We start from the raw sequence: 25,215 nt of genomic DNA on the forward strand, positions 1-25,215 counted from the left end.
AGAGTCTTCACCGAACTGTTGAAAGTCGGCTATTGTCTAAAATATCGGAAATGAACTGGGGACATTACAGTTACACTGTCACTGTCTGAAACCCTCGTCCGCCCTCTCATTCATGTCTTTAGAGTGCAGGGAATAACACCAAGAATAGATATGAAAATGCAAACTATGGTAAAAATTAAATGCCGCATGTACGAGAGGATGGTCACACGGTCTGTATCTGCAAAATGTTCACCGCCATTGTTTGCGGTTTGTCCCACAGGATTCTCATGTGACAGTTAAGTATGATTCAGGCACAGTTCAGGTTAGCAACGAGGACCACTTGGTTAAATTTAGAGGGAACGGTGGTCGAAGTAATTCCATCAAGGCTCACTACAGGGCCGGATGCCCTGTGATGGTGTTGTTGGAAGCGTATAGCGTGCGCCCATCCACGCTCTTCTCTTCCCTCTGCCCTACATGAACCCACTGAATCATCACTGAACACCAGCCGCTATTGCAGAATAGTTACAAGAACATACTGTAACTCACAGTCGAATAATTGCAATCATTTAGCTCAATTGCAGTGGTACAACATGCAATCAAACATACACTGTGCACATACGGTACAGTATACACATGAGACACTTTGAGCACCCAGCGGTACTGCTTGTGCCTGCCACGCGCACACACTCGCGCACGATTCTCACCGACGCACACACCTGTCCCCGTGCAAAGCCCACCCCACATCTGCCTTGTTCTGTTCGTCTCTCCAGCTCCCCTTTCTCTCCTTCTCTTTGTATCTTTTCTTTCACCCTCTAAGAAAATAATGGCGAAGGTTTCTTTTGGGAGGCTGAAGAGTACACACTGTGCGAACAGTGCCAAGAATAACACACATACACACAGACATGTGCTCTCCCACGTACATATACACACAAGCGAACACACAGACTCTCAAACACACAGCCGAATGACATCACTGTGCTTTTTGTTTTATGGAGGCGTAATGACAGAGCTTCATGCCTCTCTCCGTCAGCCTCTTTCCACTTCTCCCTCTGTTTCTCTCCCTCTCTCTTTCTCTTTCTCCCTCTGTCACACACACACACATACACACAAACAGACACACATCTGGTCTCCATTACAAAATAAAGTATGTGCATAGTTCTGGCGTTTAGTGGTTTTATCACATGACCAGTGCACCTCTCTATGGATTTCTGCCTGAGTACTGCAGTGTAGAAGAGCAGGTGGCTAGCAACCCTGCATGTGTGTGTGTTTGTGTGTGTGTGTGTGTGTGTGCACGCGCATGCCTCTATGCTTATGTGGGTGTGTATTTCTGTGTACTTTTATCCTCATGAGCACCAAATGTCCTCATACAAATTAAAGGCTGACGAAAGTGCTCCAAACTCACAGCCAGTTTTTATATCTGCAAGGGGTTTGTTCAGAGTTAGAGCCTCAAGCTGAGTTTAGATTATTCACAGCATCCTCTATTCTTTCGCATTTTGAGCAAGGTGCTTTGAATTTTCAACATCACGCCCTCGGATTGGTGCGTTCTCCTTTTGTAGACCAAAGATGAGTGAGGGAGGTGAAGGGAAGACTCCTAAACTCCGCACTTCTAAATAAATGATTTATGAATAATGGCACAAATGTACTGTATCTCCAGTGTTTCTCTGCCTTTACGCGTCTTTACCACTGTTAGGGTACAGTCACACATAATTTGGATCAAACTTCACCAAAGTTGAGCTGCACGCAAAGCGAAGATGGAAATTTGCTCACATGCTTCTCTAATTTCCCACATGTGTGACTGCAGCCCTGCGCTTAAGCCTTCAAGACTTAAGCAGAACAGTGTGTCAAGTAGTTGCATTTTGCATAACCCAGTGTATAAAAATAGACATCAGAGTGATTTTAAGTAAAACAATGCTGTAGCGTGGCTACACCTTGCAGGAAGCAGCGATTGTCTGTCTCTGATAGTGCATTTGTTTTTATTATAGTGTTAATTGTCTCACATATGCAGCAGCAGAAATATTGGCACGTTCCCCCTCTGACATACTGATGACAGCGCTCATCAAAAGGCTCTTCAAACTATGCTAACACACATATGTTTGCATCTGTTTCAGTCCACAGTCCTCCCGCTGGAAGCCCAGAGCGCCCCACGGTGGCCATCTCCCCCCTGCGTCCTCAGAGTTCCTCCCCCTCGCGCTGCCCCGGCCAGTCGGGTCGTCCTCTCTCCATGGTGTCTCCAGGACCCAGCTTAGGGCCCTCACCCCTCTCTTCCCCTGCCTCGCGGCCCCTCCTGCCCCTCTCCTCGCCTCTCTCCTGCCTCACGCCTCCTAACGTGTCAGCGGTGCTCCTCAACGGGGAACCAGCGAGCCCCCTGCAGCCGCCACTGCCGGGCCCCTCCCACGCCCCCACCCAGGGCGGCCTCGCACCCAAAGCAGAGAAGGTGAGCCTCGTCCTCGCGGATAACTACAGTCATTGGCTTGTTTTCTGATATGCCATTTTGCACTAACATTCAAGACTCTATTGTGAAAACTGCACTGTGGAAATAGCCATTCATGTCTCCAGAGCACTTTATCTGTAATAGAATAATTGTGTGTCTTGCTATTTCAACGCAGCTCCCTTTAATTTCTCCACATGTACTGTACAATCAAGAGCTGAATGCAGTCACTACGCAAATCGCAACTCTTGATCATAAAATAGATATTTGAGCACTAATCCGATCTAATGCAAGAATTTTCATACAATAATCAGTTTAGACAACACAGACCGTACTGTGCATGCCAATACACACGAACATGCAGCAGAACAGCCAATTTGAAAGCTGTGAAATCATTTACAAATCAATTAATCTGCTTATGTCTTCATTAATCGGTTAATCGCGTGGTCTGTAAGATGTAAGAAAACAGTGACAAATGTCTGTTGTAATGTTCTAAAGCCCAGTGTGACGTCTTCAAAGAGCTGATTTTGTCTGATCAGCACTTCAGAACCCAAAACGCATTGATTTACTACAACATGAAACAAACAAAAAGAACAACAAGTGAGAAGCTGTAACTATGGAAGGTTTGGTTTTTCTGCCTGAGACAGATATTATATATCACAACTGTTGCAGGGTCATTTTCTGTAAATCGACTAATTGATTAACGACAACGTGGCAGATCAAATAGGGATTGTGTGTTTTGAGTCCATTAAGAGGAACTCAATCTCTCTTGCTTCAGACCACACAGAGAATAAGTGCAAGAAGAAAAACTGCATGGTGCCACTTCCACTTCCTGTGATCGCAGACGGTTTATTCACCTTGTAAATAAAGCTCACAGTATTTAAGGTATATTTTAATTAACTTTAACACCGAGGCAGGTGAAGAAATGTGAATGTGAAATCTGCTGGGTGTGCATGTGGTGCGCCAGTCGTCCTCTCCTATTTCAGTCAGAGTCACTCACCCAGGCAGCTGGCACAAACGCTGAACGCCGTCCTATGTGCTGTGAGATCTGTGGCGTTAAAGCCGTGGATGTTAAATCGGGCCGAGCTGACAGTGAAGGATGGCACTGAAAGCTCGCATCTGTCTCAGCTCGATTTGTTTCACTGTTGGCTCCACTGTCTGGGACAGCTAATCTATGGCTAGCTGACAAACAGCTCATTGACTATGGAACAGCAGGCTGCAGCCTTGTTTACATCGTCACACTCAGAGATGGCTTGAACTCGGATTCGGGATTATAACTCCTGTACTGAATATGTCTCATCAGAACTGGAAGAAGGTGGTTAAAGTACTGTCTCAGTCAGTCACTCTGATATTGAAGAACTCCCACCTTATCTCAAAATGTGTTTTTAAATTATTTTTAAATCATTCTAGTTTGTTTTGGAATGATTTTTCTCAGCTGTCCATTAATCTTAAGGGATAACCTGCCTCACTCAGCCTTAATGAGCTGCTGCTCTGCCCAAAACAACCTCTCAATATGGATTTTGCAGTACAGTTGTACTTGTAGCATCCAATTATGATTTAAATGCCGTTTCAGATGCTTTTTATGCCTCGACAGGATTAAAATTCTGGAGGAAAACCAGAACACTTCTCAGTTTTCTGGCAGGGTCGCTGAATAGATCACATTTAAAGATACAGAGTATTGGCACAAAAATACAACTCCTGTCACTCTCAGTCCCAAATTACAATATCATCATATTACCCCTTTTAAAAATGTTCATCCTTGCCCTCATTCGCAGCCCTTACCTTTGTTGCTTTGAGCTTGGCAGCGCAGGAACGTCAGGTTTGAAGTCAGGGTGGCGATGAGGCCGCACAGAGTCAGTCTTTGTTACAGCGGAATGATGAAGCAGCTATGATAACTGTCTGGCAGACACAGTTAGGATAATCTCTGCTCGACACACTGTCACACTGTCTCGAGCACAGCCAGCATTACAGACACACATCACGTTGGACATTGAGATATGATGGTAGACCGTTTCCAAGAAGTCTGGGCACGCAGGGCATCTGCCAAATAAATGGCTGTCAGCCGTGCTTTCAAGATTTCAGCATGTCCGGAGAAAGTCTAAAAATGTCTTCAAAAACTATGTTTGACTGCATATTCAAGAGTGTTTAATATAGGCCCAGCATTCACAGTCACATTTTACTGCGTGCTGTTTTGTTAACACCTACTTTATTCTGGTGACAGCACATTTTTTTTTCCTTTTTGCATTTTGAATGCAAAAATAGCCTCATATTTTATACTTAAATGGCATTAAAAGGTATGTTTGTGTATGCTGGACTTCAGCTACAGATTCTCCTTGTGTTCAACCACCAAACTGGCCGCTGAAAACAAGCCCATCAAGCAAAGTATACCACAATCCGTTTGATTAGCACGTTTCAGATGTGGCTGCAGCCTTTGTTCACATTTCACTCTTGAATTTTTCTTTTGATTTTAAAGTGTGAGTGTTGGGCTTGGGAGAGTAAATAATAGAATTATTCGCATGACGGGTGGATAGAAACTGGCATCCAGAGCTTCACTCCTCTCGACCCTGAGCGATCCTAACAACCCTGCGCTGCAGTGTGTGGAAAAAAAAAAACAGAGAAGAAAGAAGGCTCTACAGGTTCAGCCCTCTGCCGGTGTGCTGCAGAGCAAGGCACTCCTTCCACTTCATGTGCACGGTAGATTAAATTGTGAGTGTGTGCTGCCATCCGGTGGTTGATTCTGGATCAGCAGCGGCTGTTTGACTCACTCCTACACACACACACACACACACACACACACACACACACACACACACACAGACAGGCAAGCACACACACTCACAGGAGGCAGATTAAGCCTTTAAGCCTGCAGATGAGAGAGGAGAGGGAGTGATTATTCACTTTTTCTGCCACCCCCACGTCCCTCCTTCTCTCTCTCCTCCTCCATCCCTCTGTTCTCTCTGCTTTCCCTGCCGCCTCCATCCTTTCTCTCTCCTCATCTTCTTTCTGTCCTCCCCTCAACCTCTTTGCCTCTCTGAATCTCCCTCTATATACCCCACTATTTTCTCCCCCTCTATGCACCTTTATTTTCCTCTCCATCTTCTCCTCCCTCTGCCAAATTGAGATTCAAGCAAGTTTTATTTGCACAACAGGCAGGAAATGTAATGCTGCCAAAGCAGTGGAACATTTTCTGTGTTTATTTCAGTCGGTGGAGACTCCAGACAGTGAGCATCATTAGATTTATGTAACGCTGATTTATATTTTTAGGAAAAGTTAAATAAAAAGACTCCACATTCCTACAATATGTGAGAAATAAGGGGGTCTTGGTATTTAGGGAAATGCTTGTCTGTGGAGCTCTGCTGTTTGGAGTGCTGGATTTGTTTTCTGCAGTGGATCTGCTGAGTCAAAGTGTTTATACAGCCTCTCTCTGCTCTGTAAGCACTTTTTTCTTTGCTGTCCCACCTCTATATTAATACTGGTCACTAGAACTATGAATAGTTATTGTTTCCCTTTTTAAAGAATTGACTTTCATCAGATATTGCAAGAGGATTTTCTCACTTACTGTATATTTGCCAGGGATTTGGCACAAAGTGTAGAAAACAATTAAGGGGGTTTCATTCACAGAAAACCTTTACAGTTCCACTTATATTAACAGTGCCTGGACTGTGAATGTGTACAACTTTGCTAAATTGTTTAACCAGAGTCGAGCTGATCAACAGACAAATCAAGTTTTTCCAATCATTTGTCACTTATCAAGGAAAAATAGCAAATATGTGCTGGCTTCAGCCTCTCGAACACGAGGATACGCTGCTCTTCTCTCTTTTATATCATGGCAAATTGAATATTTTAGGGGGTTTTCAGTGTTTGTCACACAATGTAAGAGTTTTTCCAAAGTTATCTCAAGTTTTCAGAACTTTCACTTTGATTAGGCAAGAAATAATGCATGAATCAAACAACAACTGAAATAATTAATAGTTGCAGCCCAGAACCAAAAGTAGGTGTACTGGGTCATCTCTTCAGGAACAGGCAGGTTTGGAGCCAGTGTTACAGATCCATCTGCAACGGCTGGACAGGGATTGTGATTGGCTGTATTATCAGATGTGTGCTGTTGCATGTTTAATATATTTTATTTGGAGAAATCTTTCAAACTGGAGCAAAGGAGCTGAAAAGAGACAGCTTGAAGTACTCTCACACGAACACGACACTGAGAGTCATTAACCACTGACGATCAAGTAAATCAGCAGAGAGGTTTCTTTCAAGGTCACAAAGTTTGCACTTTCACAGTGAGCAACTGTGACTCACAGCCTCTTCACAAGATGAGGTGGCGAAAGCTGAGAGCTCGCATACACAGAAAGAAGTGATGAGAAAACACCGGAAGCTGAGAACAGTAAATCCATGAAAATGAGCTTTGCTCTGGAGGTTCCTGATGGTAAACAACTGGAAAGATGTTTATTGTAATTACCCACATCATGGAATGAAAAACACGCTGTGATTTGGTAATGTGCCACCTAATCCATATGTATGGATGTGATTTGTTTGACTGAAAGTGGTTATTACTGAGCTTTCAGATCTTTTTTTGTATGTTGTGTGTCTCAATTTTGTATATTAACATAAACAGGTGAGATTCATTTTTACGACAGCCGTGTAAAAGTAAATTGCGCTCTGAAACTGTCGAGGCGCCAGTGAATTCCAATTCTTGCATAATGGCGCTTTAAGAGGCGAGATGTGTCGACATGCGGTGTGGTTGCAGGTGCTTTCCATAGCGCTGCTGAGAAACGTTGATCATATTAGGTGTGTTTTCTGTAGTTTGGGTGTCACTAAGTCATCATTTTCAGCTTTTAATTAGTGTTTTTTAACACCTCTCTTGAAAGCAGAGAGTTTAATTAGTTGGTTGGAGGCTGGTTGTGGTCAACAGCTCTCATTATGTTCTGCTTTCTCTCCTTTATGGTGCTTTGTGTTTATTTACAGCCGCTCTTTTTCAGAAGCACCTTCCTCTCTCTCCTATATTTACAACTTCCTGCTGTTTTCATGACAACTGTCCGTCACAGCGTCGCAAAGACAGTGATGAAAAATAAATGTAAAAAAAAAAATCTGATGCCTGATCCAACTGCCCACATATATTGGAAACAGATGGCTGAGGAGGAGACAGAGCTGATAATGGAGTATTCATGCATCCACAAAAAAAAAAAAAGAAAAAGAAAAGTAATTATACTCAGGCATGCTCAGCATTGATCCGAGTTGCCTTGACTGAGAGAAAAAGACACAACGCTGTTCTGCCCTCCTGGTATCACACAGAGTTTGAGTGAATGGACTGTATTGTGCAGTCCCTCCATAATCAAGCATGAATGGAAAAAACGTGAATATGCCTTGACAGGTGCCATTATGAAACACTCTCTGTGATCAATAAAGTTTCTTCTACCACAGGCCAGCACAGTGGACGAGCATGTATGCAGCTTACAGCATCGTTTGTTCGTTAGCCACTTTGCTCGGCTACCTGTCTGCTTATTTTCTTCTTTCTGAGCCATGAGTGAACAGAGAGAGGGAAGGAGCGAAGGATAAACCGCCTTTTTTTAATTCTGATGTGATGGTTCTCCCACGTGACGTGAGGGAAAATGTTTAAATCTAAAAGATGCAAATTGTCACGCTTGTTTACTTTCTTGCAGTGAGTTAGATTTGTGCGGTCAGTGGGGAGCGTGGAAAGCTGGTGTAAACAGCTCGCCCGGCTCTGTCCAAAGCTCAAAAATCCACCTCCCCGCACCTCTTACGCTCACTAATTAACGCGCCATATCTCCTCTGTTTAATGCATACACAAACAGAAACGTGAAAAGGGAAGTTACCTGCTGTAATTATTTCTTGGTGAACAGCAGTTGGGAGCATTGACTTCCCAGAGTAATCACACTGAGCTTGCCAGATGCTGCACAGAAGTACTGTTGTTTGTCAAGACGGAGTCACAGCGTGGAACTTCCTCCTCCTAAAACCACAAAGTCTTCATGCTAAGCTAAGCTAAACATCTCCTGTACAGACACGACAGCGGTATCGAACTTCTCATCTACCTCTGGGGAAGAAAGTGATCATGAGTACTTCTCAGATATTTACATTTGCAAAAATACAAGGGACATGTCCTCAGTGTCCTTCCACCAAAGCAGCAGCATGAAAAACACATTTCATGTCTCTGTCCTCTAGCAATCCCATGTGTACATATGAATATTGAAAGGGGAACAGCTCACCTTGCTTTACTGTCTGCCCTCAATGAAATAATTGTGCTTTCGTCGCCGGTTTCATTCCACCTGTCGTACGGAGTCAATGGGAAGATATTTTTCTGTTTGCTTCATGAATGTGTTTTTTGATTAATGTGTAGGGAGTGGATTTGTTCTCCGCGGTGGCAGATATTCAGAGACCGCTTTCATTACAATCTTGTCACTTTTCCAGATTGGCCCCATGAAACTGACATTCCTCTATATCTCACCAGCATTTCTGTTTGTTTGTTGTCTTGTTCCTCCCTCCCTCTGCGCCTCCATCCTCTCCCCTTTCATCTCCCTTATCCTCTTCCCTCGCTTCGTCCATCCTTAGAAGGAGAGGAAAGCAGGAGGTTTATTGAAGCTCTTGTCGGGGGCAGCAGCCAAGAAGAAACCTCGCTCCCCTCCCTCCTCCCCGCCCACCCACGACCCCTCGTTGGCCGGCCAAGGCGCCGTGGCCACCGACCCCGCCCACCATCCTCACCACCATCACCACCACGCCCGCTCAGGTTCCTGCCCGATGGCCTCGCAGGGGCGAGCCGGCTCCTGTCCGATCGAGAGCGACATGGCGGGGGCCATAGGACTAGAGCCTCTGCACAGGAAGTCCGGCTCCCTCGACACCAATTTCCCCAGGTCGCCCCCGGCCACACGCGCCGGCAACGCTCTGATGGTCCTCCGGCCTGAACCCAAACCCCTGTCCAGAGAGAGGTGGGCACACACACTCATCCACACAGGAAAACACACACGTAAAGACAGATAAACACATAATGTATGCACACCCACCCTCGCCCACAGCTTCACGTGTGTTACACCTGTCTCTGTGTGCGGCAGGTATCGTGTGGTGGTGCCCTACCCGCCCCAGAGCGAGGCGGAGATCGAGCTGCGGGAGGGGGACGTGGTGTTTGTCCATAAGAAGAGGGACGACGGCTGGTACAAAGGCACCCTGCAGAGGACGGGACAGACCGGCCTGTTTCCCAGCAGCTTCGTCGAGAGCTTCTGAGCTGGAAAAAGTGGACAAAAAAACACACACTGTTCCTGTTTCTGAGTCACAAAACACACACACAAGCTCCACAGCTGCGCACACACACGAAGGATGGACCGACATTGGTTTCCCAGAATTACACTTTTGGATTAAAGATGAAGCTCGGCTTTAAGAAGCTGCTAAAACTCGGAAAAAGTTTGGATTTCAATGGAGACTTTTTGTTGCACTTGATGTGTTCAATCTGTCAGCAAACACTGGAATTTTAGGTCTGAAAATAAGCAAATTAGAAGCTACTGAATGCACCATTGACAGTAGCCGTCCTTCAGAAACCTGTGTCGGTCCAACTAATCCACACACCCAACACAAACACACACACACAGGAAAGCTAGCCTCGGCTACGACCAGCTACACAGGAAGCAGGGCAGAGTTTCCCGCCAGTCGCCCAGGGACAGCGTCGGGGTCAGAGGGGCTTCACCAGGCTCGTTGTCCGGACCCCGCGATGTTGACTACTGAAACCACACAGACTCAAAGAGCACAGAAAGACAAACCCTGCCTCCCAGTTCTCCTCCTTGGCATCATCCACCAGCAAACACTAGCACAAAAAGCATTAGCTCTGCTTTCCACTGAGACCTCAGAACTTGAATTCGGGTGCTTTCTTTGGTTGAAAAGTGAAGATTTATGGGCAGGTGATGAGGGAAGTGTGTGAGCCTACGCTCCAGGATCATTGTAAGCACATCTCCGTGTCTAGTTTGTGACAACAAGCTCATGTGTTTCTTATCAACACAATATATGTTAATAACAATGCATGTAGCATTATTGTGTTTTTTTTTAATATATATATATATGTTGAAATAGATGTTTGTGTTGTCCCAAACTAGTCATGCTGTGATCTGTCACAGAAATCTTAATTTAAAAACAAAATGGTACAAAAGGTGAAACATGGATTAGGCAATTCATTTTTCTATTTATCTCTTACATAGATTTATACCCGCATTTTTTAACTTTAAATTTCCTTTATAGACGCCCCACAGCTGGGTTTAACTGCATAAACTGGCTTGCTGAATGTAGGAAGAAACTCTTTAAATAATTGATTTGTATTGATAAAGTTTTTGGATCTTCTCTGTTGAATTATAGAGAGAAAGAATGCACTTGGTAATATTTGATACAACCTGCCAATATGCCCACGTGTACGGTATTTTACACGCTCCTCGTCACACAAAAAGAAAATCCTGATCCAGCCTTTTTAGTTTGAAATTACAAAAAAATCCCAAACCAACCAACCAAAAATGGAGTTTCTAATGCATTTGGTCCAAATACAAGAGTGTCACAAAGACAGCTAAAAGTAAGCCCTCTTCCTGAGCCTTTTCTTGAGATGCTGTTGAGAGTTTTTGTCTGACTGCAGCAATATCGCGAAAGCAAACGCGTGCAGATTCGATGCTCGTGGAAGAGTGAACGATGGAGGGGAAAACGCCCGAAGTCAGAAGGCAGGGACCCGAGTTTTTCATCACACAACTGCCAACCTTTGACAACAAGTTCTCCTCTGATATCGTCGACCTTTAACAAGTATTTTTGTACGGCTTCAGTGAGTGTGTAGTCAGTCTGCTTCGTGGATCTCTGCGTCCTCAGTGTGGATCCAGGCTTGTCTAGTTTACATCCAGTCACAACCATCTACCTTTGTTTCCCCTGTTTCTGGACATAGAAGCACAGCGAAACTCAGAGCTTGACCCGCTAAGTCTGTGTGTGTGTGAATGTGTGTGTGTGCGTGTGTGTGTGAGGTCAGCGGGATTTCAATGCTGACTGTGTATCAGTGAATATTGAAGGGCATGAACGGTTTTCTTCACCTGTTTGAGCCAGAATGAAGCACAAACAACGACTGGCCATGTGCACACAGGTGAGGCACACCCATTGGCTGAGCGCACAAATGTCTAATTAGGTCACAGCCAGGTGAGAGTCTGTCAAAGGCCAAGCACATTTCTCGCTGAGCTGCATTCACGTCATATGGGAAAGACAACAAATACAGAGTTCCAGATAGACATTCTGCTCCTGAAAAGCGGCACAGCTTTCGAATTTCTTTGTTTTTTTCCGCAGCGCAGCGGTGAAAAGCATCTCAGAGTCAACAAAACGCTGCAGCGCCACGACAGTTTAGAAACTTCTGTCGCTTCTTATTCCCATATGATGTGACTGTGCCATAAACACTCACATGTGAGACTTCGCAGAAAGCTCTCCACAGACGTGCCGAAAACAAGCACAAGACAAAGAATCCGACACAGAGATGCAGCTCCCTGCCACGAGTTTACTCTCGCCCCCGTTTCCTCAGATTGAAGCATGCAATTTTTGTTGATTTTAATATTTCCATGTCGACCTGTCACTGATGAGACAAAAACACGAGAAGTCTGGACTGAGTGTTTGATTTTTTCCCACCCGATCCATTAAACTGTGAAGAAACGTGAACAAAGAACATGTTAGAGAAACATACACAGGCATTACTGAGAGCGGCGTGCTCTGCGATCATCCTCTGGCTGCTGGCAGTGCATTATGGGTAATCCTGTGCATCTGGAGCAACAGATGAAAGCAACAACACCAGATTAAGATTTTTTTTTTTTTTCCCTCCAGCAGGTCACAGCTCAGCTGGAGACTGTAAGTCACATCTCAAACACACATTACAAGACTACGGCTCGACTGACAAATATCGCTTTTCAGTCAGGATCTCTCTGATTCTTTACATAATTCCTTTTTTAATTGGCCAATTTTGTGTATTCAAACCTGTTTCACTCAAGTGCACTACACTATGAAGTGTCACCGTGTTTTGGATGAGCCAAGTTGGAGTGCCAGCTTATTCACCGTTAAAATGGTCAAAATTAAATGTCAAATTTTGGCAGAAGATATGAGTCATTGGAAGCTTCGCTCCAAAAATGTCTGCATTGGCCTTGAAAACCTGTCAGTCAAACCCTAGTGCCTACAAATGCCAGCACACACACACACTCTAAAGTATTTACAGGAGGCAAACCAACCCATCTCCTGCCTCTTCCTTTCTTTCCCATCGGTACGACGAGCCCGCTGCTGGCTTTTCGCACAGCTCCGAGCAGGGTTTCCCTTTTCTGTCTGTACGCCCGCTGAGCTGGAGGACTCTAATTTCTACTGAGTCAAACTTAAGCACAAGTCCTCATTCGTGTCTGAGATCGATCGATGTCAGCAGTTACTCTTTTGTGCGTGAGGTTGATGCTGTGAGGAGGAGGAGAGTTTACAACATCAGGAATGAAACCACTGCACGGTGGTCACTTTACATCAGATATCTCGAACCAGTGTTTTCATGCCGTTTGTGTTCCGTTTTGTTCCCGTGATGTAAGTAAGCTCGTCTTTGGTCTCAGCTTCCTGGTTGTAAATACCACTTGGGAGCTCATGGCGACGGCTTGGAAAATGTGAGGAAGCCGTCAGCGGCAGTGGTAGTTTCTTATTGGGCATGAACACAACATAAAAAGCACCGTTGCACATCCGATTTTTCATTGGATATCAAATTAGCGTCCACTCCCTGTTCGTCCCTCCAGGAAGCCTGAGCACTCACCCTGCCATCTTGAATTAGATGTCGGCCATATTTGTTCCTATGGATACTGTGTGTGTGCGCGTGTGTGCGTGTGAGGGGAGGGGGCCTCTGTATGTAGCTCTTTACAGAAAAAAAAAAAGGACCTTTATGAAAATGTGTGGTGCGGCCTGAACGCCTCATCAGGGCTGAGTGGGCTTGATTACAGCGGTACAGCGAGAGAAACAAAAAAAAAAAAAAGAAAGTATATATATAATTCTATATTGTGCAGAATATTTATAGGCCTTTTGTGCCATTGAAGTCATGCTCTGCACTGGCCGTGCCCAGCGCTCTCTACCATGTGATCATTATACATCGTCTTGTACTGATGACCCGTGGCTGATTTTGATTGTTTTTTCATGTCAAGTGCATTTTTCGCAATAAATGCCTTTGTTTTAAAACAGCTTTGCACCGTGTCTTTGTGCACCCCCCCCCCCCACCCCGCAGCTTCGTGATGGAGATAACACAGAGAGGGAAAGGAAACACTTGTGTACTCTCATGCTTAACAAACACATTACCTGTATGGCCCATTAGGGTTTTACAGTTGCCCTTTGGAGGACTCATCCTCAGAATCATATTATATCCTGCTCTAATTCTAATTATCTGCACTCACAGCGTGCTCATTATGAGCTTAGGAAGCCTTATGAGCAACACTCCAGGTACAGTTGTCTGACACAGTATTACCGGCTTTATCATGCTAGTGAAGGATGCTTAAGGCTGCTCTTCCTGCCTTTTCAACATTCCATCCATCCTCTCCTCATGCCCTCCCTCACCTCCTTCTCTTTCTCCCCATCCTCCTCCTTTCTCTCCCTCCGTCTCTCCTGTGTTCTCAAGCCAACACTGGCATGGACGAGGTGTGTAATTGGTAATTTCAGAGCGTCGCCGGCACTCCCCTTAAATGACAACCTCATCTCTCCAGCAGCCGGGCCTGTCTCCAATGATCACCTCCATTTGCATTTAGAGTGACTAGCGAAAGGTGACAAGGGTATGCGTGTGTGAATGTCTGCGTGTGTGTGCGAGCGCAGGGGGTATGACAGCTATCTTGGATGTAAGCTCACACAGAAAAGCTCGACACGAACGCACAAATTCAAACTGCTATATTTAAGGCGAGCTGGAGGCAGGCAGCAAATTTTGATTTTTCAGATTTCTGCAGTGCAGAGATAGTGTTCACCTCTGGCAGGAGAAGCGGGAGAGGAGCGAAAGGTGTCAGCGCACGGACACATGCACGCACTTTCTCCACAGTTTGCCTCAGTGAAATGGGTCTCCTCGGGGGCGGCCTCTTCCCAGCGAGGTGCTGCAGGCCCCCGCGGGGAATCGATCAGCATTCCTCTGCTTTACGCCAGACCTGTCTGTCTTCCTGTCTGTGTGCCAGCTCGAAGTCACATGAAGGGCAGCAGAGCCGGAGGGTAAGACACTGCAGGGAAGAAGACCTCTACCAGGCGGAACAGGGCGGCCCCTTTGTGAGTGTGTGTGTGTTCAGATATAGTGAAACGGTGTTAATGCAGATGTAATTTTTGTCCTTTCGTGCAGTTATTTAGACAAACAGCACATAGAATTAGCTGCGTCACACCTACTGGACACAGACAAAGGACAAAAACCCTGAAGTGATGCCCTGCAGTCTGAAGGACAGCACACTGTCCAACACTGGACTCAAACTCTGTTCCTGGTGTCCCTTCATAGATTTTTCCCAGCATGCATCACAGCTGCTGTTCCTTCCCTTTGCTTCAACACCAGGTGACCAACCAGGCGTGTCCTTTGACATGTGACCTCATCCTAAATATGAAGTCAAAAGTTTTGTTTGTCTGCTTATTGAGACAGTTTGGACAGTGTGTCACTGCATTTGAAATTTTACTAAGTAACTAAATACACAAAGTACAATTTTGAGCTACTTGAGTATTTCCATTTTATGCTACTTTCTATTGAAATCCACTGCATTTCAGTGGGAAATAGTGTACTTTTTTGTAGGATTTTACATTAAAAAAACATCAGGTGAATATATTAAATGATATATTGTTATCAGGACAATTCCTAATGGTATATAAAGTAGTTAACATAGCTCCACTTTGACCAGCTGCATTAAATCACTGCTTACATCTTAATCCAATAATTTTCTAATGTTCTCTTGTATGAGTTTTTGTATTTCAAGTGCATTTTACTGATACTTCTAAATTTTTACTTGAATATTTTGAAAGCAGAACTTGAAATTGTAACCGTACTCCTCCATGTTTTTATAGTCTGAGATTGTTACTCTAACTTAAAACCCTGTTTCCCAAGAAGTTGGGACGCTGTGTAAAATGTAAATAGAAACAGAATGTGATGATTTACAAAACACTGAAACCCCATATTTAACTGAAAATAGCAGCAAGTCAACATATCAAATGTTGAAACAGAGAAATTTCATTGTTTTTGAAAATGATATCCTCATTTAGAATTTGCTGCCAGCAAAAAAGTTTGAACAGTGGCAACAAAAGACTGGAGAAGTCATGAAAGGCTAAAAGGAAACAGCTGGTGGATCATCTCAGTTAATTAGGTTAACTGGCAACAGGTGAGTAACATGATTGGGTATAAGAAGAGCCTCCCAGAGAGACTCAGTGTTTCTGAAGGAAAGATGGGGAGAGGTTCACTAGTCTGTGACAGACTGAGCAACAAATTAAGAATAAGAAGAAAAACCAGTATTGGCTGGCTGTGGTCTTTGGTCCCTCAGACAGCACTGCTTTGAAAACAGACTTGATTCTGTAGTGGACATCACTGCATGAGCTCAGAACACTTCCAGAAGCCATCGTCTGCGAACACAGTTCATCGCTGCATCCACAAATGAAGCTGAAACTCTACCACGCAAAGACAAAACTATACATGAACCAGATCCAGAGAGCTGCTGCCGCCTTCTCTGAGCTCATTTGATGGACTGAGGGGACGTGGAAAGCTGTCCTGTGGTCTGACGAGTCAACATTCGAAATTATTTTTGGGAATCATGGACGCCGCGTACAGTTGAAAAGCCAGCCTCTGTGATGGGACGGGGGTGCATGGGTGCACATGGCATGGCTAACATGCACATCTGTCAATCATCTTTTTCAAGGAAGGTCTTGCTTATTTCAGCAAGACAACACCAAACCACATTCTGCACATATTCCAGCAGCATGACTGCAGAGTGAAAGAGTCCAGGAGATAAAGTGGCCTGCCTGCAGTCCCAGCTCGTCACCCAGTGAAAATCTTTGGCGCATTATTAAACATGACAAAGGAGACGGTGAACTGTTGAGTGGCTGAAATTGTACATCGAGCAGGAATGAGAAAACATTCCACTTTCACAGTGACGGCAGTTTGTCTCCTCAGTTCTCAAACACTTGGTGTCAGAAGAAGAAACATGACCCTGTACCAACTTCATTGAAACGTGTTGCTGGCATCAAAGTCAAAATGAGGATATCATTTTCAAAAACTGAAATTTCTGTTTCAACATTTGTCTTTTTCCTATTTTCAATTCAAAGTGGAGTTTCAGTGTTTTGCTAATCGTGATATTTTGTTTACATCTCAGTGTCCCAACTGTCTTGAAATATAATCTCCTGAGTACTTTCAGTTGATATTTTAGTGTATTTTATTGATCATGCTTCTTAATTTTTACCTGAATAAAAGCAGAACTTTGTAACAGTACTCCTATATGTTTATTTTCTATTATGGTTACTGATGTACAGCATAAGACTACTTCTTCCAGCACTGATGCCACCATCTCACCAATGGACAAAAACTGTATTAACATGTCATTTCCTGGTATTGGTGCTTTATATATCAGTCAGCTAAACTGTATCAGGACCAGTGTCCAAACTCTGAATGTGTTAAATCTGCATGAAATAAACACAAACTGGAAGTTTTGTTTTAAAATATCAGATTGTGAGATGAAAACAGACAGAATCTATCAAGACAAAATACAAAGATTTATTTAGAAAGAATGAAAAAAAGCTCCCACATAACACTGTTTATTCCTTAAATACAAGTGTAGTACAAACGTGTTTTAAAGTGTTTCTCCATCAGGCGTCGGTGTGTTTCCCTGGATGTACACGTTAAGTGGATCGTGTGTGTGTGTGAGCAGGCTCCACACAGATAAGGCACTCACACATAAGCACTGGTGGAAATACAAAGTGGCAGTGTTTGTGAGTAAACGCTGGTTTAGAAGTCACACTTTACTGGAAACCAGCACCAGTGTTGACTCTGTGGCAGACTCCAGAGAGACGCGAATAAAGAAATGATAATAGTACAGTCACAAATACAACCCCCCCGCCCCGCCTGTATTCCCTCGACAAACACTGACTTGACATGATGCATTTTCTCCACGAGTCAGCTCTTTCCAGACAGACTTCCACTGTTTATGTCAAAAAAAAAAACAAAAACAAGGGAGCAAGTAAAACACAATATATATAAATATATGCAGTAAAATGTACCTAATCCAGAATCAAGCCTCGCCCTCGTAGAAAACTGTCAAACTGTGATCGGACAGGAGGAGTTCAAAGTTCATAAATAACTCATTCCCTTTCAAACAGCAGGAGAATCGGTGGCTCCTGCAGGCGTTTGTAATGCTGGTGTGCTCTCAGGAAAAGCGTGCAGCATCAAAAACAAATCAGATAACACAGGAAACGGATCACGGATTTAATGCCCTGTGGCCGTGCTTATGGCGACCAACCTTCAGAAACGAGCCCCTTTCAGACACGGATTCTGTCACATTGCTGGATTTGGCTGCACGCAGCTCTCTGTGGGGTCCATGACGGCGATATTTTAACATCACAGGATCGCACAGAGCTGCTATGCTCGCACTATTTTCTGTCCCACCGCAGCAGCAGCGCCGCTGGAGAGCAGCTGTTAGCTGAATAAATAATAAAGCGACGGACTGTCGGTTGTTTTATCCAAGGAGGGCTAAAATCTGCAGCAACTGGACTCGGCTGAGGTCCCTTTCAATGTGCTGTTTGTACCTTTGATCGACGTACAGCATCTAATGAGGCGGCCGTGTGAGGATGGGCGCGCTGAGGTGTCCCTCAGTCTGGGCAGAAGTTAAAAAAGAAAAAGAGGGAGGTTCTGTAGATGGAAGGTAAAGGTTTTATATAAAAATGAAAGGATAAATATTAAAAACTACACAGGTGTAAAACCCACAAAGAAGATTAAAAATACCATTGAGGAAAGTGTACACAGGACAAAATTCGCACACACACACGCACTGCTCGTCTGTGTGGGGGTTTCCTGATTAGTGTTTGAGACTGGCCCACAAGGGGCTGGGAAGGATGTGGGCAGACTGTCGCTGATTATACTGGTCATAGTGGAGCGTGCTTCGGATCCCTCTTCACATGAAGCCGGAGCTGGAAGAGAGAAGGAGGAGGCGAGAAATTTAAAGCGACTTCAAATGACCGCAGCTCACATCACATGACTTCACTGCACTGCTACACAGTTTGGAACTTCAACGTCCACTTCATGCATTCGTCTCCGACACTGAACTTGTTCCTCTGTCTTTATGTTTACAAAACTATCCGTTCTCATTCAGTAATTGATCAGGGTTGAAAATGTACACAGTTTACACAACCCAGTTTACTGTTTGCGAGTGCAAAGTCCTGTCAGTCAGTGCTCTCATTCACAAATCTTACATGCACTGATAACATGTGGTTAGCAGATTTGTTGCCCCACATAAATCTAACCAGCAGATGGCAACGTGTTCTGTATTATAGAAATCTCTCGAGTGCTGAGCTCAGTGCCAATAGACGGTCGATAACGGCTCGAAATGATTAGCTTCTGGACAGGCCTCTTACTTCTTGCGGTCCTTGTCCTTCTTGCCGTTGGCGGTGAGGCTCTGGGCCTGCAGGAGCTGGGCGGCAGCTCGTCTCTTGCTGAAGGAACTCTGGTCCTCGTCCAGGAGTCTCTTCTTTTCCTCCAGAGCCGCCTTCTCGTCTGCGTGGAGGCGCTTCAGCTGCTCAAAGCGACTTTGCAGCTGAAACACAGGCAGGAGAGCGACGGGGCTGAGCTACACACACACGCCTCCATTCTGCCTTTCTATGACGCAACAAATGACTCTCCAAGTAATGTGCTGCTGTCCCACACTAAGAGCAAATCAGATGTGAAACTGTCTAAAGATTTATTTCACTGCCTCTCGTCGCGGCCACGTTGACACGCGCGCTGTGGTTGTGTTTGCGTGTCTGCTCACCTCTCTCTCAGCCTCCTTCAGCTCAGACTCCTTCTCCTTCACCCTCTGCACAAACATCTGCCTCATCTCGTCCTCTCTCTTCTGCAGCTCCACCAGGAACTCCTGACGCTTGGCCTCGTAAGTCTGCTGCAAGCTGCACGCACACACACAGAGCGGTCAGTCGCGTCAGCTGTGCGCCGCGTCCGCACAGGTGTTCACGAGTTGGCAGCTCACCTGACGGGCTTGCACTCCGGGCCTGTGTCTTTGAATCCCATCTCCTCCAGTTTGCAGCGTCTGTACAGCTCATAGTGGCGAGTGTGAGTCTGCTCTCTCAGGTCCTCCATGTTCACACAGATCAGCATCTCCCTCAGCTTCACAAAGTCACAGTGGTTCTCGTTCTCCACTGACGCACAACAAATAAACAGACAAATCAAAGGATTAGCCGCCCAGCTGTCCAACACAGGGCTGAACCATTTGCAAAAAACTCATGATGCAATTATTCTGACAGAAATTGCGTTAGCAGCATATCGTGATTTTAGTCAGACTGGTGATTTCTGAATTTCCTTTCCACTGAAAAAAAATTGAAAAATGATGGTGTGACAGCCGCAGTAATGATATTTCTTGTAGTTGTAACTGTGGCTTGAGTGGCAGCTAACACTGACTCTGCTGAGTTACGGTTTATCGAGCTCTTTCTGCCACAGCACTCATTTATATGTGAGGTAATTCTTGTGAGGGGGGGAGAGAAAATGTAGAAAAGATAAACAGACACATTCAATCAATGAGCTCCAGCAATTAACAGCAAGGTCTCTGGATATACAAGCACAGTGGAGTAACAATGATCCATCCTACCTTGTACTACACCCCAGGGATACTGACGAGCCTTCACCATCTTATTGCCCACGCAGACTTCCTCTGTGCTGCCAACTACAGCGAACGGCAAATGACCCTACGAAAAACATATTATCTTATTATAACTTGGCTGGATCTACAGAACTGCAACCAAAACTGACAACTTAGTTCATGAAAAACCGTGCAAGTACATTTATACACTCATTAAGCCACAGCTGTTTACACCAGCTCACACACATACACACACCGTGTCTGCATGTTTAAGTTATATTTTTACAACCTCACTGACGCTATAAAGAAATGCGAGTTCAATTCTGGAAATAAAACCACAGCACACGGATGGGAGTTTAGTGTAGATCTGTCAGACTGACCTGAAAAATCCACACAAACAAAAAAACCAAGCTTAAAAACTGGGTCTTTGAATTGAAATACGTAATTCTCAGCTGTCAGAGTAGCAGTTCTAGCATAACCCAGGCTTAAGAAAGTACTCTAGTTCTAGTGGTGTTAGAGTGTGTGTGTGTGTATTTTCTTACATTCATTGTAGTGTTGACCTTAGCTACGGTCTCGTCGTCCAGGGGGAACTGGTAGATCTGGACGCCGTTGCTGACCAGCTCGCTCATGATTTTGATCTTGAACTTGTGCAGCTCGCTCTTGCTGATGGTGTCGGCTTTGGCGATGACTGGGATGATGTTCACCTACAGCAAGACGGGATTCATGTTCACGGCTCTTCTTCCTCAGCAATCGTTATCAAATATAAATAGTATGATCTGCAGACTTTACGGTTAAAGCTTCAGCGTGATCTGGAAAAACATGTGCATCTATATTTCATAACGTGAGAACATAAATAACAAACGCCACTGTGGTGTGGTGGCAATTAGATGTGTTTAGTTTGAATGTAGCTTTACATTAAAGAGCTTATTAAGACAAAATTGGTAACAGCAAACTTCCCTGAAGTCTGAGCGGAGCTGCCCCGGATGCCACAGACAGGAAGTGCCACAGCTAAAACAAGCCAATCTCACTGATCAACATACCACGAAGCGACACTGCAAAGGCATCCACCAGTCTGACTCCAGCAAAGTACAGACAACAGTACAATTCCAACACTTTTTGTTTTCATTACTTTATCTCAAATACTTTTCAAAACTGCTTTTGTGCTGCTGTTATATAAACCAGGTTTACTTATGTTATTTCTGGCCCCGCAACCAACTCTGCGGTCCAAGTCTTCCCACATTCCACTCCTGCCTGTCTGTCCGTCATGTCGTCGCACCAAAGAGAGGCTTGGAATGAGTTGTTGTCACTAGGCAAGCTTCTGGGCCAGACCACACACCCATGTGCGCGCACGCACACACACACACACACACACACACACACACACACACACACACACACACACACACACACACACACTGATCCCAGCAGAGAAAACAAAACAATGCTAGGAGATCTGTTCCAACAGCTGTCTGAATGACTGACTGTCTCTCCGTCAGCGCTGCAGATTCAACAAATGCCTCTTTCTGCGTCTGTCTGTACAGTGACACAAAAGGACAACTCAAGTGTGTGTGCGTGAGGTGATTACGCATTCCACTGCTTTTTCTAGTCCATTCACACGCAAATCCAGGGTTACTGACACTCCAGGGCAGCGAAATCACACAAACACACAAAAAACAAAGTCGCTACACACAGGGAGCATGGGAAAGTTTCTGACCACTTCAAGAGCAAAGGGAGGGGTTCAGCCAGTTGGATAGAGAACCACTCCCCACAGTCAGGCATAAAACAGCATGGAGGAAAGTCTAGAAATGACCACAGCATAGTCTCTAATACCATACTTCCCATTATCACATACAAATCAGTTTATAATTGTGTAATGTTCATTCCATTTCCTCAGCGTCTGTTGTGCTCCATATGCAGGACAGGGTTCTACGGCAGTCCAAAGAACTGACGAATCCATATCAAAATATCAGCAGAATCAGTCACATTTTAAGTCAATGCACCATCACCTCTTGGTAACACCAAACCTCCCTCCACTTACAGCCATTCAGTTTATTGATATTGTTTTTTGTTTATTTATGATAGCTGTATCTACTAATAACTAAGCTTTTAAGTGGTTCCACAAAAGAAAAGGCAAATGCCACAATCTAACACAATTACTTTGTCAAACAACATTTTTTAAGTGCTTGATACTGAATCCTGTCTGGGATATAGCTTTAAATATTCAATGGTATTTCCTGAATGTCATATCTAAGGGGATGTTGAAAAGCCACCTGATGTGTTGACAAATCAATGCATGAGTCCAACCTTTCAACACACGCACACACACTAATCCTTCTCCTACCTTGCTGTCTAGTTTCTTCATAGTGACCAGGTCCAGGGATTTGAGGGAATGGCCTGAGGGGGAGATGAAGTAAAGGCAGGCGTGGACTCGTGAGTCATGGTAGTTGTGAAGAGAGCGCTTGATTTTAAGCTCCTCCTGCAGATAACTCTCAAACTGCCTGTCGATGTAGTCCACCACCGGCTGATAGCTACAGGACAGAAAGAAAGGTAGAAATTTGAGCTCTACAAAAGGTAAACACAGATCAGTTCACAGTGACCATGAGTTTTAAATAGATTATTTATCACATTCACTCTCTCAAACAATCTGAGCCTGTCACTCTGTCACTCACTGTCAATAAAACCCTCGCACAAACACTCCTCCCACCTCTCCTGTTTGTTCATTTGGTCTCCAAAGCCCACAGTGTTGACCACAGTAAGACGTAGTCTGACGTTGCTCTCCTGTAGATCATAGGTTTGAGCCCGCAGCTTCACCTGAGGCTCAAAGTGGGATGACTCAAAGTTCTCAAAGTTGGTATTGAACAGCGTGTCCATCAGGGTGGACTTTCCAATGCCGGTTTCACCTTGAGCCAGAAAGAGATGGGACACAATTTTTAGAAATTGAACTTGATGGTTGAAATCCAGTTTAGTGGAGGGAGCATCAGATTGGCACTCTGACGCCAAAACAAGCTGCTTTCAATGCAATTTTCCTAAAACTTAATTTGCTCTGGGAAGGATGGCTCAATATGAAGCTCCAAGTCTACAATCCAGCTGCACTGAAGCAGTCAGGGGGGACGGTGTTTTGCTAAAAGACACAGAGATGGTAATTGCTGAGGAAGAAAAAGTATTACACATTCATCAAAACACACATTCACTGGTCAAGAGTTTAGAGCCAGCAGCATCCTTCTCATCACAGTGCTGCTATCATCCCTACTTCAGCTCCTAATACTCTGACTAATACTCAGTTATTAAGAGTATCAGGCACTGCCACTGGGATTACAAGGTACTGTAGCAGGAGCAGGAGGAGAGGAGCTATAATATCAGACAAGACCTCAGCAATAGCAATGAATCAAGGAGTGTGTGCATGCAATGCCACATGAGTGAAGAATATATTTTAGTAGTAGCATCCTGTGTGTATCTGTGTTTCAGCAAGAGTGTGTGTATTGTGCATGTGCTGTACGTGTGTGAGTGTATGAAAATGTACCAATGCAGAGAATATTGAAGCAGAAGCCCTGGCAGATGGACTTGTTGACGAGCTGATCCGGGAGGCTGTCAAAGCCCACATGGCCAGCCAGGGACAGGGGCCGGACTCCTTTATCCTGAGGAAGAAATAACACACACAGACTGATCATTTTCTTGATGCTGCAGCCATTTTCTCCTAAAATAAGAAAAATTATGCCCCAGGGACATGGGATTATTTCAGCAGCAAAAGCACAGGAGTCTGCTTTTAAAAACTGTTCACTTGCAAGCCATTCCCCTCCAGTTTCATATGCTAATGCTAATTTGTTGTAGGGATGATATTTTTGACCAAATGACTTGTTTGGAGTAACCAACCAAACTCCATTCAAAAATGTAGAGATTTAGTGGCGCTCATCAGACTCCGTAACTACCACTGTACCTACAACCTGTAAAACACGATCTTAGACTTTATCAGTTTTTTACTATTATCTGCGGCACAGGAGTGTTTAACTAGGCAACACACAACTATTTTCAGAAACTTTTCACTTTTGAATGGCTAACTTAGCGTAGTGTTGGCTAGCTAGCGTCCTCCGCCGTGTATTTTGGTGGAAGATGTAACTTCGGAATGCCCGTTGAAAAGTTGAAAAGTTTCACTGAAAAGTCCCGCATAATGTTCTGGATGTATGTCGATGTAAATGGAAGGTCTGTTTTTCCGTTCAACACTGTGAGTTACTTTGAACTGTCGTGTTTTCAATAACTTGAAAGACAAAAAGTAGTTATTGTACCAGGCTAGCGGTAGCTAACTAAATGATAGCCAGGGACACTCCCTGCTCAACTGACAAGAACAATGTCATTTGTGAACCCGAAAGAAGGAAAATACTAACCGGCTGCCGAGCAACATCCGAAGACGCCATAGTTTCAGCCAGATGTTTACACTTGAGATAGATTCAGAAATAATACAACAAAACTGAGTGAACACCAACTTCTTTTTTTAGAACCTTGATCGGGACCGCCTCACTGTGTCTACCGTCGACAACTGGACAGACGAGACTACTCAAAACAAGATAGGAATGAGGTGAAATCTAGCGTTTTTAAATATGATTTAAAACCAAAATGCAATAAATCAGGACAATCTGCCACGGGACTTTAGATATCCAACATTTTTCAAAAAAGAAATACACTACAGTTGTGAGAAATTGTCGTCAAACAATGTTAATTTATTGTGGTGATACATTTGTCCCCCCCATTCTCTGTATAATGGTACAGCGCAAGTTAATTTTCCCAGTCGCTTCCATGACATCTTGCGCACTGTCAGAAAAATGGAAAAGCTGATTCAGCGCAACATCTACATCCAACAGCTTCTCCACTATAGTTTTCATTCTTGGTTTCGCATATGAATTTTAATCTTAGAGAATCCCAAAGGCACTACAATGATTTGGTCAATATTTTGAAAAGTTACCATGAATGATTGATGATTACCATGGAATGTCGACTTAAAATACACTATCAACAGGTTTTTTGTCAGATTTT

General features: G+C 44.3%; 2 protein-coding genes across 4 annotated transcripts in view; one reads left to right on the forward strand and one right to left on the reverse strand.

The window, feature by feature from the left end:
* LOC143330547 (E3 ubiquitin-protein ligase SH3RF3-like) overlaps positions 1 to 13,590 on the forward strand; it is an 87,029-nt gene extending 73,439 nt beyond the window's left edge. Inside the window, exons 8-10 of one of the 2 annotated variants that reach the window (XM_076747211.1) lie at positions 2,088 to 2,413; positions 8,975 to 9,348; positions 9,472 to 13,590. In XM_076747211.1, the coding sequence (XP_076603326.1) occupies positions 2,088 to 2,413; positions 8,975 to 9,348; positions 9,472 to 9,640 (869 nt within the window). In that variant the 3' untranslated portion in view covers positions 9,641 to 13,590. The remainder of the gene's footprint in view (positions 1 to 2,087; positions 2,414 to 8,974; positions 9,349 to 9,471) is intronic. The other variant, XM_076747212.1, reaches the window with a different exon arrangement.
* A 3,514-nt stretch (positions 13,591 to 17,104) lies between these two features.
* On the reverse strand, positions 17,105 to 24,723 carry septin10 (septin 10). Of its 2 annotated transcripts, XM_076747327.1 has the most exons (10): positions 24,570 to 24,723; positions 23,711 to 23,825; positions 22,895 to 23,090; positions 22,532 to 22,718; positions 20,733 to 20,894; positions 20,200 to 20,296; positions 19,585 to 19,753; positions 19,372 to 19,504; positions 18,980 to 19,158; positions 17,105 to 18,535 (listed from the first exon to the last, which is right to left on the reverse strand). In XM_076747327.1, the coding sequence occupies exons 1-10, from the start codon at positions 24,597 to 24,599 to the stop codon at positions 18,520 to 18,522; spliced, it is 1,284 nt and encodes a 427-aa protein (XP_076603442.1). In that variant the 5' UTR covers positions 24,600 to 24,723; the 3' UTR covers positions 17,105 to 18,519. The 2 variants fall into 2 exon arrangements, with proteins under 2 accessions (XP_076603442.1, XP_076603441.1); XM_076747326.1 differs by lacking the exon at positions 24,570 to 24,723 and having other exon boundaries at positions 23,711 to 23,858.
* Between the last annotated feature and the right edge of the window lie 492 nt (positions 24,724 to 25,215).

This window comes from Chaetodon auriga, chromosome 13 (genome assembly GCF_051107435.1).
Source record: "Chaetodon auriga isolate fChaAug3 chromosome 13, fChaAug3.hap1, whole genome shotgun sequence".
Taxonomy (NCBI): domain Eukaryota; kingdom Metazoa; phylum Chordata; class Actinopteri; order Chaetodontiformes; family Chaetodontidae; genus Chaetodon; species Chaetodon auriga.

Bases quoted from the DNA above. Each gene is read 5' to 3' on its own strand.
- septin10 (XM_076747326.1), bottom strand. From the start codon at position 23,858: ATGATCAGTCTGTGTGTGTTATTTCTTCCTCAGGATAAAGGAGTCCGG. The intron at 20,895-22,531 runs GTAGGAGAAGGA...GTCTTGCTGTAG, and splicing joins TGAAGAAACTAGACAGCAAG to GTGAACATCATCCCAGTCAT. The intron at 19,505-19,584 runs GTGAGCTGCCAA...GTGTGCGTGCAG, and splicing joins CCGGAGTGCAAGCCCGTCAG to CTTGCAGCAGACTTACGAGG.